General features: G+C 37.5%; 1 protein-coding gene across 1 annotated transcript in view; it reads left to right on the top strand.

Annotated features, from left to right (window-relative positions):
• The first annotated feature begins 1,597 nt into the window (after nt 1–1,597).
• The window catches only part of LOC107717500 (kazrin-A-like), a 43,827-nt gene continuing 23,261 nt past the window's right edge, over nt 1,598–22,163 (top strand). The window contains exons 1-3 of the mRNA XM_016524268.1: nt 1,598–1,694; nt 6,656–6,851; nt 16,977–17,060. Of these exons, the coding sequence (XP_016379754.1) occupies nt 1,659–1,694; nt 6,656–6,851; nt 16,977–17,060 (316 nt within the window). The 5' untranslated portion in view covers nt 1,598–1,658. The remainder of the gene's footprint in view (nt 1,695–6,655; nt 6,852–16,976; nt 17,061–22,163) is intronic.

Raw genomic sequence — 22,163 nt, 5'->3', positions numbered from 1 at the left:
AAATGAGAGATGTGCTTCAAGATTGGGACTGACAGCAGAAGTCAGTCTTGGCTCTTAAACATGCCTATTTCAGCAGAGACACACATCTGATGTTAGAAATATTACGAAACCTTTGCTCTGAACCAATCTTCTTCTTGTTTATAGTCTCTTTGACAGAGCATTCAGTGACATTTATGTCGTCGTCCTCCCTGTCAGTGTTGTTTAGATTAATTAACATGCATCTGTTAAAGCTCTCTAAAAGATAAGTGGTATAATTTCTCTCAAGCATCTGCCATCAGCTAATGAAATGCTTAGAGCTGTAGTGGTTTGTAACCCTCATACAGACATGAGAGAAAAATTTAGATACTGCTTTAAAAATGATCTTTTAAATTGGTCTTGAAAGAGAAAGATTTTCTCCCTGTTTGTCTTTATGCGTGTGTTCGGGTCTGTTTTTAGGTTCAGATCCACTTTTAGACTATAAAAAACAATGAGAGGATGACAGTGAAGGGTTGTGGTAGAGAAAGATGACTCCAAAGGCAATAATGTCTGTCTGTATATTTATGAACTGATCTCTGAGCGATTCAGAAGATGTTTTAGGGTGTGATCAATCCTGACCTGTGAGCTGCTCCTACAGTTGTACAATTTAGATTTATATTTTAAGTCTTTCAATTTATATGCTGGGAAATATTACTGCCTGTCATTGTGTGTGAATTTGTTCTTGCGTTCAGTAATATATGAGCAGGTCCACATAAAATATTTTATTTATTAATGCCTTCACACACACACACTCACGTGCAAAGTCTGTCCTTACTGTTTATGAAACATTTTAGTGTTTTAGTATTTCAGAAATATTGTCATCTGACTTAACTGAATAATTTGTAACTGATGTACATATTATGAATTGAAAATAAATGTGAAGTATTAAAAAAATATAAAAGTATGAACGGATAAAAATTAATATGTTTTAAGCAATACAGTTGATATACCATTGACTGGAGCAATTTTATAGTTAGCAAGGTTAAGTATTTTTAAATAAATCTAATCATTGCTAAATGTAATTTAAAAAATAATAATTTTTTTAATATCATTTTTTAAATGTTTAAATCCATTCCACAAAATTCTGATATTTTCCTCCAAGATCAATAATAAAATATATCACAAAAAAATGCATTCCGAATCAGACACTTTCATTATATCAAGAAAAAAATAAAAAATACAACATTTCAGAAATGCACATTGTTCCACTCAAAGTCTTAAGCATTCTAACAAAGTGAGGGTCAGTAAATAATGACAGAATTTTATTTTTGGGATGAACTGTCCCTTTAAGAATTCACAATCTCATTGTGACACAAGGAGATTCTGCTACTGGCCTAGATGCACTGCTCATTAAAGCATAACTTAATTTAAAACTCATTAAATTAAACAGAAATTAAATCCTAATTAACTTCAACTCAGTCTAAATGGAAAACTGATCACTCAGGGACTGTCAGTGTTAATACTGCCGTTCATTATATTGTGGCTTCTCTTTATCAGCTACAGTATGCTATAACTGTGTATGAATGTCCATGTATGCTTGTGCTCCTGCAGAGGGTCAGCTTCCTTTGTATGAGTGGAGAAAGAATCTGGAAGATGAAGAGCAGGCATCACTGCTTATCAAAAGAGAAGCACTTCAGAGAGCCATGACACTCATGACACACCTGCAGCTCAATGCACAGGTACAGCCAATCATGTTCCTTTATGTCAATTTCATATGCAATATTACTATACACACACTGCTGTTTTTTAATCAGAAGCAATCAAATGTGACAGCAGAAATGTATAACTTACAAATATTACAAAAAGTTTACATTTGAAATAAAATTGTCAAAGAAGAATCCTGAAAAAAATCGTTTATATATATATATATATATATTCTCAAAAAATGCACAGGAGAATGTTGTTTTGGTCAGTGTGAAAGTGTTCCAGTAGGTGTGAGTATGTGTGTGGTTGGACAGACAATTTCCCTATCCCATCTGCTCCTCCTGGCTGAATCAAACCCTGATGAGCCGAAACCTCCCCCCTTTCCCAGACCAGAGATCCATCAGCCAACCTGCCACTCAAGGCCTAGGGGGGGCTAGAAATGATAATGTTGTTGCCGTCTTCCTGTCTTCCTTCTGCAATTTTTAATAACCCGAAGCACACGTTCACATCTCACGCCGTTCCCTCACACATAAACACATTTATTTTGAGTGAGCTTTTAATAGGGTTACAAAGTTTATCGTAACTTGATGATTAAAAGCCTTGTCGATTCAAGCCTTGCGCTACACATTAATGACCCTCAGTACGAATCAGGGCTAGACGGGACCTAGCAGGGTCCAGACTAATCTCGCCAGTGAGTCCCTGGGGATCTGAGAAGGTCTGCAAGAGTCAATTTGCTATTCCTCATCAAGCCTAACTCACCACACACATACACATACACACACCCACTCTGGTCAGTTTGCTCAGGCCCAGCTGGTTCTCAGAGGGCACATGTCACAAATGACTAACGTATCCCATAATGCCATCTGCTTCCGATATCCCAGAAGGCCTCCAACCAATCAGAAACACATGGTCACCAAAGAAACACCTGACTGACATTAGAGGGCCGGATGTTACCACGGTGATGAGCCCAGCTCGGATGAGTGCTTTAAACTCCACAACAAATAGTTTTAGTGGTTGCACGCATATGTGTGAGGTTTGTGTTTAAGAGTCAGTTTGGGATCGGACAAGATGCTTAGTAAGTGTCTCGATAGGTGTGCGTGAGGATCTGACTGGGCTATTGTGTCTGGATGTGCAAGAGCTACATTAATTGTCTCTCCTCTCCTCATTTTCCTGCCCAGCAGAGCGGAGAGAGAGAGAGAGACGGAGAGAAAGGGAGAGGGCAAAGGACAAGGGAGAGGAAGATTCAGAGGGGCATAAAGAGAAGAAGACAAAGAAAACCAGAGGAGATTAGACAAAATGTGCAAATAAGAAAAATGGGATCTCATTCTTTCTCTTAAATCTTATTACAGCAAAGCCAGAAAGTAGTAATTAAAATTAGCATGATGAAAAACTCAGATTCTCAAATAGTGAGGATCCTTCATATCTATAAAATAGCTGCTGGATGAGCGATCCTGAAGGTCTGGCTCTGGGATTTGAAAGTATTTAAAGGGATAGTTTCCTCAAAAATGAACATTTTGTCATCATTTACCCACCCGCATGTAGTACCAAACCTGACTTTCTGTGGAACACAAATGCTATTTAGAAAATTTAAAAAGCATTCTTCAAAATATCTTGTTTTGTGTTCCTCAGAATTAAGAAAGTTTGGAACAACATGAGGGTGAGTAAATGATGACAGAATGTTCATTATTTGGTGAACTGTTCCTTTAAGTGTTGCAGTTGTTGAAGTACTGAAGAGGTCAATGGAAACAGTCTCTCCACAAGGGATTTTCGGTGCTGTTTGTGACTGACAATAAACACATTGAGGGAGACAGCTGAATGTCACCCTTGCACACCACTCTGACAGCAGCCTGGAGGAAGTGATGTCATAAACCGAGGGAGGTGTTGTCATCCGCTCTAGAATACAAGCTGAATGCATGTGCTATATCTCACACAGTATGTTGCTTACCTGCAGTTACATGTTACTGCCTTTCTCTTTAATGCGTTTTTCTGCTTGATTTATGAATTCATCCAGCAGTTACTTACAGTTGGTGGTCAGCATCATGCTCCTGAGAGGGGTGTGGTCTGTGAGGTCATTGGTCAGGAACGTGGGACTAAATTAACCCAGAAAATAATGGACTTGGAATGAAATACTGTCTCATTGCTTATACTGAATATCACAGTAAACTTGCTACTATTTTTTGTTCAATGGAACACATTAAGATGCAGCCACATTAGCGAAATTTCTGCAAAATTTTGCCGGCAAAAAAAGGTCCATTGTCCATTGTCAATAGAGTAGTGATGCATGAAGCACAGCTCACACAACGTCACTTTCAAAGCAAAGCTGTTGTAAAATAGTAAGAATAGTATACAGACATTTTATATTGAACATAGTCAAGGTCACAAGAACAAAGCCAATTCAATGGCAGCTATGTTTAAAAGTCAGCCTTTCACTAAAAGCAGGTAATATTGAACAGTCATCCCACTGGAATAGCTTTAACAGAGTGATGTATGTTAAGAGGATGTTGTCAGATGGTTTCTGTCTTTGGGTGTGGTCAATAATCTTTTAAGCCAAGCCTCACAGAGTTTAACATTACAACATACACGATTAACATAAAAGAGAGAATGAGCAGATGATCTATTGTGATTCCACCCAGATATGACAGGACTGACCGCAGTCAGGAAACTCACATTAAAGTGGAATCATTTTGTTTATACCGAGGAATGAAGAAGAATACTTTTCTGTTTAGCAGGAAGTAGTGTAAAGGGGATTTTTGAAACGAGTCCTTTATTTCCTTGGCCTTGGTTCACAATAAAAGCTTTTGAACGTCCTTACACACTCACACACATTCGTACCATTCTCCCAAAACCACACTATTCTGCCAACTCGGAGATGATTGAGGTGAAGAATTTGAGTGGGTACATTGGAACAACACATATGCTTTTTCTCTTCCGGTCACATGCGTACTGTAGACCATGTTCTATTCAATTCAATTCACGTTTATTTGTATAGCACTTTTCACAATACAAATCGTTGCAAAGCAGCTTTACAGAAAATTAAAGTTTCATTATTAGTAGTAGCTTATCAGTGGTGACTATGTCAAGCTGATGTCCATATGGCAGAAATGTACAGCAAAAATCATATAGTTAGTTAATGACATGTAATCAAACAGACGGTGAACACTATTAACAGCAATGATTATATGTTGCGATCAAACTTATAGCAAAATTTGGTAGTTTTGTATGTTGTTTGAGGGTTGGCATCATCTGTGGTCCTCTGACGGGTCGGCATCATCTCTTCTCAGGTGTTTGGTCATCTCAGATCATTGTAAGGGCTGGATCCAGACTGAAGCTTGTGTAATTCCTACAGTAGTTAGTTACCTCGGGATGCCAATCCCGTGGCAGAAAAAGCAACATTAGCATAGCTGATGTTCAAATGACAAGCAAAAATGATGTGTTCAACCCAAGCAAAAGAATGATAATGTGCATTTGATCAGATATAACAGAAGTACAAGGTTATGAGATACATTATATGAATGCTTGGCTAATTAGATGAGATTTACCGCTGATTACAGAACCGGCTTTTCTGACAAGATGCGCGTTAAATATCGCATGCGATTTATCGTGCAGCCCTAGCTCCAACCCTAATTAAACACACCTGAAGCAGCTAATCAAGGTCTTACTAGGCATACTAGAAACTTCTCGGCAGGTGTGCTGAGGCAAGTTGGAGCTAAACTCTGCAGGACACCGGCCCTCCAGGACTAAATTTGGGCACCCCTGCTATAGGTACTACCAAGAGTCCAGAGTTTCACGATGGATTGTAGCGTGATAGAAGACTAGTTAGGTATACAGGAGCTAAACCATTAAGGGCCTTAAAAGTAAGTAGTAATATTTTGTAACTGATATGGAACTTAATATGTCTCACAAAAACTTAATATGACTCACAGAAACTTTGAATGTGTCAACATTATCTCTTCTCCCTCATAGATACAGTCTATTAATTCATACCTAGCTTGACATTAATAATAATAATAATAAATGATTGTGGGAGAAGTATGAAGTAAGTTAATGAGTGAGGATGAGTGTCACACAAGACACATATAAAAACCTTCGAAGCTATTACGGTCTTGACTGTGTCTCACAGACAATATTTTTCACATTAAGATAATGATATTTACCATATCTTACCCTTTAACCCTATGCTCACCATATTAGATTTAAAGCAAAGCTTCATTTGGTAGATTTATGAACCTTTCAAACAGTGAAGAACACTTCAAATGTCCTCACAAGTAGGTGTTCTAAATGTTTTAAGATATTTATGAAGACATTTTCCAAATGTGGCCTTCAGAAGTGTAGACAAACCTGTACGTGTGCACACACAGAAAAAATATGCACATACTGCATGTATTCACTCAGTCGAACAGGCCTATATATTAAAATAAATATGATATATACATTAGGCTAAATAAAAATAATAAATCAAAGATGATTTTGAAAAATGCTAATTACTTATTTGTGAAGTGAAAAAAGAATGAAAAAAGCAAATTATTGGTTAAAAAGGTAACTTATTAAAAATAAAATAATTAAACATGTTTATTTACTTATTCATTTATCCCCCTTTAAAATAACGTTTTTAAATAAATACGTTTAATTAAGATGCAAATGGCACGTTTCTTTCGATAGGTGCCCTCCTCTTTTCTTTCTCAGATGGTACAGTCCGTTTAAAGAGCCGCTCGGAGTCTCTCGTGCGTTGAACTCTCTCCACGAGAGCTCGCGGCAGAAAGAATCGTTTAGTGAAGCACGTTGTTTTATTCTCTCTTTACAGACTCTGTCTTTCTTTCTGACAGCCACATCCGAACATTAGACAGTATGGGACTCTAAATATCTTTTCTCACCTTGTGGATTTTAGGGGATTTCTGCGCTTATAAAATAGAGGACAGACAGAATGGGATTTTAGTGTGCTTTATGATGCAGCAGGCGATATGACTCGCTCCGTGGGTTCCGTGGATTCTCCCCGCAGGCGAAGATCCGGAGAATGATGGACGAGAACAAGCAGCTCGCGCAGCGGATCGATGGCGCGATCCAGTGCGCGAAGCAGGAGGTGGCGAACCTGCGCGCGGAGCTGACAGCCACCGGCCACAGACTGGCGGAACTCGGCGAGCTGGAAGAACCGGGCGAACCGCAAGGACACCAGCTGCAACAACAGAACCATCACGGTAAGGAACCGCACCTGTGAGTCTGTGACCGCTCATATCGCTTACCTGTGTGACCTTCGAGTGAATGGCAGAATAGATACAAACTCTCACTTCCTCCGATTCATTCCAGTGGGTTAGTAAGGTGACTTTTTGTTTTTTCAGTTTCCACAGCTGGTGTTTCAGGACAGTTTTTTAGTATGTTTTTGTGTGAACATATCAGAATAATTGTGTTAAGAAAAAGAGTGTTCATATTCATCAGCAAGCTTTAGATCTGTATCAGAAATGAACTTTTTATTATTGTAAGACATATTTCCCCCCCACTGAAATGTTTGACCTTTTTGATGGCATTTTTTCTAACAACAGTTAATTCAGTTAATTAAAATGGTACAGTGCCAAAACCCATGTGTCGGTAATATTATGAAATGTTACATAACCAATACCACAAATTCACTGCAGTGTAAATCTAGCCTCAATGTTGTGAACATCTCTGCATTTTTCTCACTTTTAGATCTTTCCCTTGCTTTAATAAGACTATATCCACAAGATAAACTGTTTTACTGACAACCCAAGTAATGTAATCGAGCACAGCTCGTGTTTCAGGAAATGGCCCTTCATTTTATTTTCCATTAATGCCTTCAGACTAAGTGTACCACACTATAGAAAGGCTCTCCTGCTGTTCTGTGTGCTGTTGTAGCCGCCATTGATTGATTGGTCAGTCTTGTGATTGTCTCTAAGCTGCGTGGTGTAGCTCGGGATGGCTTCTGTTTGAGTCCCTTGGGTGATCAGAGTGAGTATCTGTTTCTGATCCACCTGCGCTCACTGGGTGGAGTGGCCACCCTGGGCTGGTTTGGGTCATAACATTTAACCGATGCTTTTTATCCAAAGCAACCTACTGTATGCCAGAGCCACCCTTGGGTTGTGTGCCTTGCTTAAGGGCACAATGATGAATCATGATTGTGATTTCCATAATTACTGAACAATCTCAGATAATTACTGATGAACTAGATGTGCCCTGCAGTGACAGTGAAGCTTTGCTTCACCTTAGAAACATGCTGCCATCAATTTACACTTCTATTCTTAGATAATCATACAAGGTTAGTCTGTGTGTTTTTTTTTTGTTTTTTTTTTATTAGCACAAATCCAACTTGCACTGTAAAAAAAAAATGCAGTAAAAACCTGTTAATTGACTAACTGTAAGTTGCTGTAAAACTGTAAATGTTTTGATATCACTTACGTAATTTTACTGTAAAATACTGTCAAATTTGTGGTTTTTGTAAGTAAAAACTAAATTTTTGTATATATTATGATGCAAAACAAGGAAATGTACATTCCCAGTAGTCACTGCATGACACATCATATATTAACATTTTTAACATTGAATGTCTGGCAACCACAGCTGCTGTATTTTTGCTTAAATTTAACAGGATATTTTTAGTGTTCTCTTATTATACTTGATTGGTCATTTGTGGTGTTCTCTTTTTTTATATTTATTTCTAAACTGTATATTTGACCCTTGTGTATGCCAAGAAGTTATTTTATATCTCTTTATTTATTTATTTATTTATTTATTTATTTATTTGGTAAGTGGTCGTATAACAAGTGGGATAATGCAAAATCAGCCAGTAGTTATTGCAAAACAAACCCCTTCAGAATAAATATTACAGGATGTTTAATTTGTGATGATGCCGGCTAACTGTACATTATGCATTACATACATTGCTGCTATATAATAACTTATAAAAAGAACAGTAATCTTTTCATTCCTCATCATTTCTCAGTAGAAATCCATCTCATAACTGCAGATGAATTCTGACACTCAGAGGATCACTGTGAGGCTCTTGCCCGCAGCTCTCTCTGATTTAATTCAGCACTTCATTGAGAGCTCAGCAGATTGCGATCTTGTGTCTTAATGTCCCACATCCACTCCAGGAAAGGCACTTTTCGGCCTCGAGTTTGGCTTGCCAAGTCACTTGATGCAATTTATTTATGTGTTCATTTATGCATTTGGCAGGCACTTTTATCCAAAGCGGTTTAGAAAGCATTCAGGCTATATATTTTATCATTACATGTATTTCCAGGGAATCAAACCTATGACCTTGACGTTGCTAGTGCCAGTTAAGCTACAGTATTTCAGTCTGGCGAAGCTGTTTTCATCTAATCAGGGACTTTGTTGTTGCATTTTGCCACATGTCAGAATGCAGGATGTGTGTATTGACAAAATAATGACTTATCAAGATGGAAAATCACACGGACACATGCGCCCAGACATGGGCCTGTCGGTGTAGATGAGAACAGTGCTTATTTATCTCTTGGAAGAGAGAATAGCAGTGCAGATGGCCCTACAAAGACCTGCTGCTAATGAATGAGACACTAAACGCATACAAATAAACACGCGCACACACACAGTCTTGGCTGCTTGTAGTTAATTTCTCAATTATGGCATTGTATCTACATTAACTATGGGTTTTTATGGGATTTTATTTGCTTAAAGATGATGTTTATGTAGCGTATCCACACTATAGTCAGAAGAGAATGGGTCTAAGTGCACTTGGCCATATATCTGACTTATGTGATATTGATGTTTCTAAATTGCCTTAATGGCTTGGCTGCATAATTGTTTTGATGTAACAGCTGTCGGCTGCCACGCACTTAAAAATCTAGCTATTTCTGTTTATGGGAATTACACTTGCTTATACGTTTGAGAATGAGTTAATTAGTTATGATAAAGCACTAACCAAGTAATTGCGCTTCTTAGTAAATCTTGAGAGACAATGCCAACAGAAGGTTGGCTCCATACAGGTGAGCTTGTGTTCATCTTAGATTATGTCATAGGGGCTGTTCAAGTTTGATTTCCCTATCTATCTGTCTCTAGGCAGCAGTGTGGGTTGCTAGGCAATCTGCTCTCATTATGACATCACAAAGGGGAGGACTGATAATGCAGCTAAAAGCTTTTCTCCTTTCTCTCCATATACGCTCAGACAGACTCCAGCTGATCAATGCTTTTAGTTTATCCTACTGACATTAATGAGCTATTAAGCGGGTCATTAGCTCTTCAGATTTCGATTATGTTGCGTTGTATAAAAGTGATTATATTTTCATAAGGGTGTTTGTCCATGTGCTTGTCTATCTGTTATTAAAATGCTAAATAAATCCAGTTGTTTGTATCTCAGCAATAGACAGGTGTTATGTATATGTGTGAGCGCGCTGTAATGGGAGCCGGCTGAAAGCAGTCCTGATCCTGATCCCTCAGACGTGTGAACTGCCTAATTTAAATGCAAGGCAAAAGATGAAACATCTCGACATATATCCACATCAAGCCTCTGGATTGAAGCAGTCAAGAGCTCAGTTCGCTCATAAAGACCATTTCCACGCTCGGATCAAAAGGAATCACCATAATTTAAGATGTAAGGCTTTAAATGGCACTAAAACGGCATTAAAGGTCAGGCTAAATCACCACCATCAAGTTAGAGACAGTTCCGGGCTCAGTTTTAATCTAATATTATTAGACATATGAGTAGGATGTGCTCTCGACTAATCCATGATACCTAATTCGCTCACTTTATTTGATCCTGCTCGAATTCCTGATGGTGCTGACGGATGTTTCACCTGGCCTGTGATTCCGGCTCCTTTCTTGGAAATGATGGTAATTTAAAGTGAAGATGAAACGGAACTATCAACAAATCTTTTCTTCCATTTTATGAGGTACATCCGAATGTAAACGGATTACTGGAAAAGAAATAATGTAGCATGAAGACTGGTTCTATGCATCGGTTGCTGCTTGGGTTTTGAGATGTGGGCATTGCACTCAAAATTGTAGGCAGATGAACGCAAGCTTGCAGAGGTGGGTTTAAGTGGTCTAAATGATTAGAAAAGTCCTGGAGTCAATAAAAAAATGAAACGTATAAAGAGATGAATTGTTCACAATAAATCTAGAACATGCAATTAAAAAATAGAAAGAGTGAAATTTCATTTCATGCCGACTTTAACCTTTATTCACTTGAATAATGCAGATTCATTATTTATTTATTTTTTTAACTGATAATGGTGCCTTACTCTATTTTCTGATGATGTGGAGTCAATCTTGTCGATGTTCACTCCCTCTTACCTCACCAATGATTGTGACTCACTTATTTTCACGCCATAAAACAAGTGTGCTTAGTTATGACAATATGACTGACTCGCTCTTTCATTGCTTTAAAAAGTCTGGTTCACTTGTGTTTTTTACAGTCATTATTAAATAATCAGCAAAAAATTGGTCTTGCCCTCCTACTATTGACCAGACCGGTGAGTGTTTTGTATTGCTTTTTGCTGTAGCTAGCTCTTTTGCTGATTTGCCACTTTTGAGGTGCAGGATAGTCTTAGACCTCTGTGACGTTTCATGATTTCAAAGGGCAGAATTGCTAGTGATGTCATAATTCTTGAAAAATTGGCCAGACAGATGAATCAACGTGTATTTTGCCATTTTGAGATGATTGATCAAAATTGACAGTAAAGACATTTATAATGTCACAAAAGATTTCTGTTTTAAATAAATGCTCTTCTTTTGGAATTTTTATTTATCAAAGAATTCTGAAATGTGTGTGTATATATATATATATACAGTGGTGTGAAAAAGTGTTGGCCCCCTTCCTGATTTCTTTTTTTTTTTGCATGTTTGTCACACTTTATTGTTTCAGATCCTTTTACTAATATTTAAATTTGTTTTATGATCTGAAACATTAAAGTGTGACAAACATGCAAAAAAATAAGAAATCAGGAAGGGGGCCAACACTTTTTCACACCACTGTATGTTTCCACAAAAACTTTTTTCAACATTGATAATGAGAAATGTTTGTGAATGAAACTTGTGAATGACGCATAATCATGATTTTCAGTTATCATGATTTTCATTATTATTATCAGTAAATAGCTACCCTGCTCTCTAGATATTGGCGTCAGCTATAAGAACTCCTATCAGTCAATGGCTACCTAGAATATTATTGCTTGTTGCTGGTTTGATATGAAGGATTTTAAACGTATCCACACACTACATTATAGAACGCTTAGAATCTGTTGTTTTTAAAGATCAGTTTTGTGAAAGCTACAGTCTGTCATGAGACCACAAATTGAGAAAATTTGATATTTTGTTGCAGCGCACTCTGCCGTATAGGTATCCATTGAGCAATACGAATCTCAGACATGCGGGTCCACTACCACATTTTTCCCTCCATCCTTTTCTTTCTCTCTCTATCCCTCGGTTTTCTCCCTTCCTTTTTTTTTCTTTCATTTTTTTTTCTACAGGTACCCACGTGCATGCTGAACTGATGAACGCTGTAATAATAAACCTTTACTGCGGTGTTGGTGATATGTTTGGCTATCACCGTTCTGAAGGTGTTCAGGTCACCTGACAGCTGCACGTCCTGCTACTGCTCCAATGCCCTTGATTGAAGCTATTTACTCCTCAAGAGCAAGTTCGTCTGATTTCTGTATGAGTCACTTTGCATGAACGTGTGTGGCTGTATTTAAACATAAGGAAATGAAAGGACAGGACGTGATGTGGAATTTGTGCTCTGCATTTCTCACCTCAGTCGTGGTATTGAGGGTGGAAGTGGGCGCTGGTCATTCACTCCCCCCACCTACAATCCCTGCTGGACCTGAGACTCAAACCCACGACCTTCAGGTTATAAGTCCGACTCTCTATCCATTAGGCCACGACTGCCCCAAATCATGAATGATCATAAATCAAATCATAATAAATCATGATGTACTCAAAATCTAAAAATAGCTTTTTCCACACCTGCCAAGGATGAATTAAGATTTTATCGGTCATGAATGTTTTTTTATGTGCCATGAATCTGTTTGTGGCATTACATTAACAGAAAAACATATTTTAGCAGAAAAAAATATGGATAGGTTACTGTTAAAGTACCATATCACCTGCGTTAAACCCTAAACATAACCAATAGTGTTAACAAAAGCAAACATGAGATAAAAATGTATTTGGTGTGCCAGCATGCCATTTTAGTTTGAGCTCTTTTATTGTGACTCTTTTGTGGGCCCCACATCACAAGTGCAGTTCTGTACCAGGTGAGCTGCCGAGCAAGTTTACTATGTCAGAAAAGCCATACATGTGTGGCTTTTTTTTCATTCATATGTGTGATGCAAAATGTATTAGTTTACAAATCATGCACTATGGTACACGTGTTTTAAAGTCTTAACTTAATAGATAATCTGCGCAGATGCGCCTGTAATCATAATTTGTTTAAAAAGAAATCATTTGTTTGTGTTTTACTGTCTCTAGTGTTCATTTCAAATGGAAACTGCAGTGAATTGTATGTATAGGTACGTTTTTGGAGTTTAGCAAAAATGTAGCATATTTTACCAGAGTTTCTCTTTTGATTTAATTAAGGGAATCTATCCTAGAAAGGCAGAATAACAGTCTAACACTTCGAAATGTATGTGCAGCTCCTAATAAATGTACTATTCAGCTGGCCTCAAAGTGTTTTTCTTTTCCACTTGCATTCATTGCTTGTCGAGTGTTAATTTTGAATCCCTTAAGCAGCACATCCATAAGCTGACTTCTCATTTATCACAGTTACAATACACACAATAACAATACACACAATAACACATTGGGTTGAATCTTTGTGAAAGTGTGTGTGTGGGAGAGGGTGTAAAGGGGCAGTCTGCGCAACCTTTGCACAGCATAGCTTTAAACTTCTCAATGAACTCACTTCACTCTTATGTCCTCTCTCTCACACACACACACACACTTCAGAGAGTGTCATATTCCACCTGCTCTGTTAGTATGGAAGATCTAGAGAAGCTGACAGGACAATTTTGCCTCTCGCTCTCTCTCTTTCACTTCTGTAGGGCTACAAAACAGGAAAAAGTGAGTAGCTTCTTTGTCTGTGAGAAAGAGCAAATGCATTTGTTGTCATTCACACTGTGACAGTCACTAACCCGTGGAGCATGTGAGTTTTGCTCTTTGGTATGTAATATGATCAGCCAAATTTGAATATGCAGCCATATTTAAAGGTTTATGTGACTTGTGATAGGGTTTCAGTTCAATTTTTTTGCTTTGTTGTAAAAGAATGCAGTTGTGGTTCTTTTATAGTATGTAGGATAGTACTTTGGGTTACAGTTTTGAGCATCTGTGTGATTATATGTAGTTTTGAATATTACATTTGTGGATTATTTTTAAAGCAAATCATCACAGTATGTTAAAAAGTAGATGTAGATGAATCATAAACGTTTTGTTAATGTTTGAGTTGTGAGGGTGCAGTTTGTATGTGTTGGTGTTTGTCAGGGTTCACTATAATGTTAAACACAGATGTCGAGAGCGAGCTTATATCTGTTTACTGTTTGGCATCAGAACGACTGGATGGGGTTACCAGCCAGAAGGAGAGAGAGAAAGAGGGTGTATGTATTTGCTATTTGCAGAACTCAAAGATGACATGCTTCTGAAATAAACCCTGTACCCTGCCTACCAATGAGGTTTGGGAGGTTACAGCTAGATGTCAAATTCTGTCTGGACAAACTGGAATTTTTTGGTAAGGGTTTTTTGTGTATTTTGGACCACAGACATTATACTCTTTAGTTACAGATTTAATTCAAGCCAAACTTCTTATTTGATGTCCTGGACCAAAATCAATTTTCCAATATTTTGGCTGTTAAACCAGAGGTGTTTATCAATGCTGTGCCATCTGGACATTATTTTACTGGGATTCATGTTGGAAAAAGCTCTGCATGCGTGCGTACTGATCAAGGAGAAGATTTGGGCTGGCAGAGTTGTGGCATTAAAGCTAGGAGGTTAAAAAGGCTAAAGGCTTTATTAAAATAGCTGACAGTTTTCACGGTGGTCTCTCTATACTTTAAAATCAGCAGTATATTCAAATTCAGCACATTGCAGCTTGATGAAGGCCTGAAGAGACGCCTGTGAGAGCAACATTGATCGCTTGTCATTCAGGGAATGTACAAGGCCATCAGCACAGCTTTAAACAGATCCCTCTTTCAGTGTTATTAACTTGTTTGTGTCCCATGAACATCTCATTCAGTGCATGGGTTTAATTTGGCACTGCTAAGCTTTTTTTCTTTCTTATAATTTGCATTAATAATCTCTCAAAGTCTCGAGTTTTAAGTGGCACACTCAGATTTAACCGTAATGAATAATGTCATGATAAGAACTGAATGGAATAGTGTCATGGTTTGTCATTTATTGTAGGTACTCAATTTCTGCTAAACCCCATTCCGAGGCCAAACTTATTTCAGGTGCCTCTTAACTTTAAGCCTTTGTTGTTGTTTTGAACAAGCAATCATTATAATCCGTAATTATGTCCCCACTGGATGCAACAAATGCAAATTTAATGTTTTTGTCTCGTCGCTCTGGCCGGACAGTGCATCACAGTATGGTAGGGGCGTAGCATTTCCGTCACACGCTTGAAGTATTCGGCCAATCACAACGCACTGGATAGCTGGCCAATCAGAGCACACCTCGCTTTTCAGACCGATGAGCTTTGTAAAAATCAACGCGTTTCAGAAAGGCGGGGCATAGAGGAGCAACAATAATGTACAGTATGTGGAAAATAATGTGTTTTTTTAACCTTAAACCGCATAATACACAACAATACCTGAAACATTGTCATCGTATTGATTATGATGAATTTCTAGAAAACTCAGTTGCTGTTTTTTTCCCAATAAATTTAACAGGACTTTTTTTTTTTTATTGTGTATCAGTTGCTGTTTCAATTGATGTAATCTGGAAAAGTATTTTGCACCACTAGTGTCTCCTATTTCCAAATTTAGGCCCTCTGATGACCTTCTGCCTGAAACGGGTATAAGAGTTTTGGGCGCTGTTACCTTGGCTTCAGTTGCTTAGCAACCCCTGGTCATGTCCTGACTCTGCTCCAGACGTTCTGTCAGAGAGACGGATGAGTTCTGACCCCTGAATGAGACATTTCAAACTTCATATCCTCACAGAGCACACAAAAGCAATGTCATATCTGGTTGGTGAACCGATTGTATTTAACCTCTCTCTAGTCATCCCAATTGGTTCCATGATTTACCATGTGAATTCATGTACTTTAGAGGATGTCTCTTCAAGGATTTACAAGAACATCAGGAGCAAAACCGTTCATAATCTCTATTTAAAATGCCTTAGCTGTGTTTGAAGTATTGACAAAGACATTTTCCTTCTGCTGCGTTTTGTTCTTAGTTAGAAATGTCATTCCTCCCCCTCATTCTCTGTTATCTTGTTTTTGTCTCTCTGTCTGGGAAACAACACATTTCATCCATTCAACATCGATCTGTTAAACTCAGCATGCAAGAGAGACCCAGAGACAGGACACATTTTTCACTCGAATTGCATTGCTGAGAACATAATTTGTATCAAAAACATTGTATTAAATTAGAAAAAGAAGCATTTTTTCCCCTAGTGGTCTCAGACTTTGACCCCACTTGGTCTGCTATAATGCTACTACAGCTAAAGGCCTTGAGAAAACCTGAAGAGAGAATGATAAAAAAGGAAACTAGACATCTTAGCACTTAGCACTTTAGTGATTTTATGTCGCTCACAATCACAAAATCAATATTTTTCAAGTGCATGTGTATATGTGTGTAAGTGTTTTAAGAAGGATCTTATCACGCTCATCTGAAGGATGTTGATCTTTGACGCTGTGGCACCTGCTGAACAGGTTCTCCGTCGGTGCTGAAATTGAAATTGAGTGATGGGTGATCAGAGGACACGAGTGAAAACATCTTCAGAGAGAGGGAAGAAAGAGAGAATAAAGCCGGTGATTTAGTTTTATAAGATTAAGCTCACTTTAATTAGGTAAAGAAGCTTTCTAAGCATTGAAATCTATCCTGAAGGCATTATAAGAAGCATCCAGTGGCTGCGCCTCTATTCTGGCATTGATTTGTGTGTTAAATGCTTCCAGTTCCTTCTGCAGTGAGTGGTGTGATATTTCAGCCGGATCAGAGGTGAGATATACTACTGCTGCTGCTGCTGCTACCAGAGGTCATTCAAGCTGAACTCTAGATATTTATTTAGCTAAAATGTGAATTTCCAAACATATGGAGCGATCGTGATTAAACCAGAAGAGTGAATCCTGCTCAAACACATAATGTTCATCAATTCTAATGTTATCTGTATGTGTGTTTCTCTTTCAGATGCACCGGTGCAAAGACAGAAAGCTTTGACAGAGCTTGGTCGAAAAGGTGACGTTGTTCTTCAGGAGATGTCATTAGATAAAGGTAAGAATAGTGTACATGCTGAAAAGCATTTAAGGAAGTCCAGATAAGCACAAATACCCTAAAATTCACCACTGACTAGTGATTGAAAATCAGAGTGATCTATGAGGTTTCGCCTGAGAGTGGAGAATTTTCCTGAGCTGGAAGATGAATGAGCACACACACACACACACACACACACACACAACATCAGGCTGCACATTTAAAGGGATAGAGGTTTTTGCAAAATCATAAGCTCCAATCTGATTGCTTGGCTTTGTCTTGGAATTGAGATGCACATTTTCTACAATACTGTTCAGTTAAGATTTTATTTATTTAACACCAAGGCTGCATTTGTTTGATCACAACACAGTAAAAACAGTAATATTGTGAAATATTATTTTGATTTAAAATAACTGTTCTATTTTAATATATTTTAAAATGTAATTTATTCCTGTAATGATTAAGCTGATTATTCTGCTGCCATTATTTCAGTCTTCAGTGATCCTTCAGAAATCATTCTAATATGTTGATTTGGCACATTTCTTCTTACTATTATCAAGTTTGAAAACAGGTGTGCTGATTAGATTTTTACAGATTCTTTGATAAATTGAAAGTTCAAAAAGTTAAAAAAAAACAGCATTTCTTTAAAATAAAAAAACAAACCCCAAACATTTGAAAGGTAGTGCATACTGTATTTACTAGGAAAACTCTTTACTTGTTACCTCTACGTAGCAATGTGCGCTTATGCAGAAGAACTGCTTACTGGAATTGTGAGCTATGAGATTTTCTAGTAATTTCATCATTGTCTATACAACTTTTATGAGAACTGCTGTGCTGTGCATGAGCTGCCAGTTTGTTTTCTTGGGAGCTTGTTTGTTTTTTGTTTTTTTGAAGGGGTTGGAGAGACTTTTTGCCTTTATTTTTACATGACAGTGGAAAGTACATGACATGACCCAGATTGAACCTGATTCCCTGTGAGCCGACAACACTTCTACATCCTGAGCGCGGCACAGCTCTGATGCCTTGTTATTGTAGTTTTTCAGCTTTACAGCATGTAAAATCAACTAAAAAGTGTGGTTGGCAACTTTATGCCTATTTAAATGGTTCTTGGCCAGAATAGGATTCAATGTGGACCAGGCATTATGCTAGTGGTCCAGTCTGGCTATGCAAGACTGCACATGTTCACTCTCTACTGAACATGTCAGCAGCCCTTCATCCTCTTTGCCGTTAGTTTTTTTTTCTTTCTATCATACAGGGAGAATAAAGAGAGATGGAGTGGTAGAGAGACTCTGCCATATTATCTTAGTGTTTTTTTTTTTTGGCCTGACTGCAGGTTGACTCTTGGAGGCTCATTTGATTCAGGTTCTCTGATCACTGACTTCACTGAATCAAAGGTTATAAATTATGAATCAGTTGATTTATCATCTCCACAGAGGGAATGACTGGCTGCAGTTCTTAAACAAACCTCTCCTCTTTTATCACTCGTTTATTCTCTTCGTTTTTTCATTTGGTTCATGTCATCAACTTATGTTGGCACCTGTGAGTTTGTTTATTATACTTAATATAGTGTAAATGCTGCTGTTTCTATGACTCAAAGACTAGAATAATCAACTGTCAGAAGGTGATGCTAGCCTGCATTTGTTTGTCTTTGGCTATGGTGTGCTTGGCACAGCAGTTAGCCACACTTTACATTCCTTTGTGCAAGTGGGATTGCATGTTTGTATGTGTGTGTGAACTCTGTTGACGGGTGTAATGTGTGTGTGTGTGTGTGTGTGTGTGTGTGTGTGTTGACAAACCATCCTGAGGGATCTGTAGAATTTAGCCTAGTGTTGAAAAGCAGCACAGCTGCAATCAAGCACACAGATTTTGTGTGTGTATCAGTTTTAGTTTGTGAATACCTGAGTGAATGTGAGTCTGTGTGTACATGTGACCCAGTGAGATTTGCAGCATTTGGGGTATTTCATGGCCAAAAATGCAGTTTGGGACTGGGTCAAATATGTACAGGCAGCTCAACTGATACAGCATGATGCTGCCAACACCAAGGCCATCGGTTCGATTCCCTGTGAAGGTACAAACTGAAAACTGAAAAAAAAAAATATATAAAAAAAAAGTAATACATTTAAAATTGGCTGGCAAATGGTGACTTTTTTTCTCTTCATAATTCACAGACTACTAATACAGAAAGAGACATTTATAAGCTAGCATTTGGGTTCAGTAAGATTTTTAAAGAAATGTATTATTTTATTCAGCAAGAATACATTAAATTGATCAACTGTTTTTATTATTGATAATAAAAATGTCTTGTAGCAATATTTCACAATATTGCCATTTTTACTGTCTTGTTGATAAAAAATGTAGCTGCAGTGAGCCTAGGAGACTTCTTTGAAACACACACACACACACACACCCTTACAGACCCTTTACTGTTAAATGGTAGTGTGTGCAACAAAAGCAACTGTACGATTATTAGGCTTATGATGTTAAGTATAATAATACTGAATTTATTTTAAAATAGTTTATTACAGGGGTGATTGTAACACATGTAAAAAGTATATGAACCCACTGTATCTCCATTAAGAACACACATTAAATTCATATTTTTATAGCTTTGATAATTTAATATTACTCATTAAACACCATTTTAGTTGTTTCAGCTGTTGGGCATATATGTGTTTACATTATAATTATCTGATGTGTGATATATCTGTTTTTACTATAATATAGAGGTTCAACTAAAGATTCAGATCGAAAAATTGGGTCTTTAAAATGGATATGACTAGTTTTATATCTTATCACAGCCATAATACAAATCTTAAATATATATATATTTTAAATATTATAAAGTATTTTAATATTATTTTTAATTATTTTAATATTATTTTTAATTTAAAACTATAGACTGCAGAAGATAAATATTGTAACGCTTTAAAATAAGGTTCAATTTGTCAATATTTGTTAAAGGGATCATATGATGTTGCTAAAATGAACATTATGTTGTGTATTTGGTGTAATGAAATGTGTTTATGCGGTTTAAGGTTCAAAAAACACATTATTTTCCTTTCTGAAACGCGTAGATTTTTACAAAGCTATTTGGGTTGAAGTGTTCTGGAACAGTGTTGTAAATACAAATTTTAACCACTGATTTCTAGTCGTGTCCTCTTTTGGAAGGCCAAACAAAGTAGTTTCGCTTTCACAACGAAAAACACGGCAGGCTAGACTGAGCAGCGGCCGGAGGCCTAGAGTGAGCGGAGGCCGGCGGGCTTGAGAAAGGCGCGGCCGGCGGATTCGACAAAGGAGCGGCCGGCCGGCTTGTGGCAACCACGGTGAAAGCCGATCCGGCGATCGACAGCGCGAAGTTACTGTCTTGTTACGCGTTGCCACATCGTGACGTAGACATGTGGGTGCGTGTTAGAACGAGCCGTTTTAGGTAGGTGTGGCTGACTCTTAACTTTTATAAAGAATATCTCTTTGGATTTGAGACTTTAGTCTTTGCAACTTTACAGATCTTCTTTATGCACCAAGAGCTTGTAACACTCCAAAGAGAAAGGAAAAATTGAAATCGCATCATATGACTCCTTTAACTTACATTAGTTAACATGAACTGATGAGCATTTATTTATCTTATACATTATTAAAATCAAAAGATTTATCTAATAATATTATTTAATGGACTTGAGATAAAGTAAACTAACAATGCTAAATATATACTGTAGGAAAAAATGTTCTCATTGTTAGTTATTGCATTAACTAACTTTAACTAATGGGAAGTTATTGTAAAGGGATACCAAATTATTTGACATTAAAAAAATTGTATTTCAGCAACTGTTTTTATTATAAAAAAATGTTATAAAAAAATGACACTTGCAGATCTTTTTCCCAGGCAAAAAAGTGATGCTTGACAGCATGTGCTGTTTAAGTGTCAGCTTTCAATTTAGTCTGTTACAGTGAATTGACGCACACGAACGGAGATACTTGGATCAAAACTGATTGAGGAAAAACAAGTGAATGAAGACCGATTGCAATACCAGGGGTTTCCTGTAGATTATTCTGAGAACCGTGTGTTAGTTGTTGATTGTTAACTTGTGTGTGTGTGTGTGTGGTTTCCTCTTACCGGAATCTGGTGAGTGAGAGTGCGGTGTGTGTGTGTGTGTGTGTGTGTGTGTGTTTATGGATGTGTTTGAAAAGAGAGTCATTACTTGCTTGAAATTCTGCACCTTGACCCTACCCTAGAGCCTTCCTTTCCTTTTGCCTGGTGTGTGTGTGTTGAACAGTGGTGTCAGTTGTAGCTCCTCCTTTTTAAGCATTTAAAAGAGGGAGGTCTGAGGACAGTTAATATCTGTAAACCAGTGGGAGTTGCTCCTGGCAGGTGAAGAGGGAGTTTGAGCTTTTGAATTTGACGTGCTGTTGGATTCAGTGCAGGAAATGATAGCTGAGGTTCTTTTAGTCTGGAGCATTTGACTTGGTGTAGACGACAGTGAGGGATGAGCGGTGAATGTGGGTGAGTAAACGACTGATTGTGAGCGTTTCCCCTCAGGCTAGAGAGAAACGGAGAGCAGAAAAAGTTTCTTTGTAGCTGCATGACTGGTTTCACTGGGAGAGGGTTCATGTGTGTGTTCAGATGATGTATAGGCTGATGTGAGTTCAATGTGTGATGTGATGTGTGTTCAAGTGGTTTTCAAAGTTTGTTGTTGTAAATGCAATGAGGCATCAGAATGATGATGTTACATCATCAAGCGTGTTTACATTCAAACAGACACACACACACACACACACACGCTCACTCTTGAGCAGTTAACAAATGGACATCAACTTTAGACTAGATTAAAGTAAATATTTGCATAAAATTATTTTTAGATGCTGTTGCAGAAGACAATTTCTAAAGATTAAATGGTGTGCATCATACACATTATTAATAATAATAATAATAATGTTTTATCTAAAAAGGTATATTTAAATATAATATAGTATTAGAATATTATATTTAATATTTTATAATAATATTTATATTATAGAGTTACAAAATAATGTGCCATTTGCTTTCTCATTTTATGCTTAAAGGGGTCATATGATGCTGCTAAAAAGAACATTATTTTGTGTATTTGGTGTAATGAAATGTTTATGCGG

This window comes from Sinocyclocheilus rhinocerous, unplaced genomic scaffold (genome assembly GCF_001515625.1).
Source record: "Sinocyclocheilus rhinocerous isolate Xijiao unplaced genomic scaffold, SAMN03320098_v1.1 scaffold2645, whole genome shotgun sequence".
Taxonomy (NCBI): domain Eukaryota; kingdom Metazoa; phylum Chordata; class Actinopteri; order Cypriniformes; family Cyprinidae; genus Sinocyclocheilus; species Sinocyclocheilus rhinocerous.
Note: the sequence above shows the minus strand (reverse complement) of the source record. Positions and strands in the feature narration are given on the sequence as shown.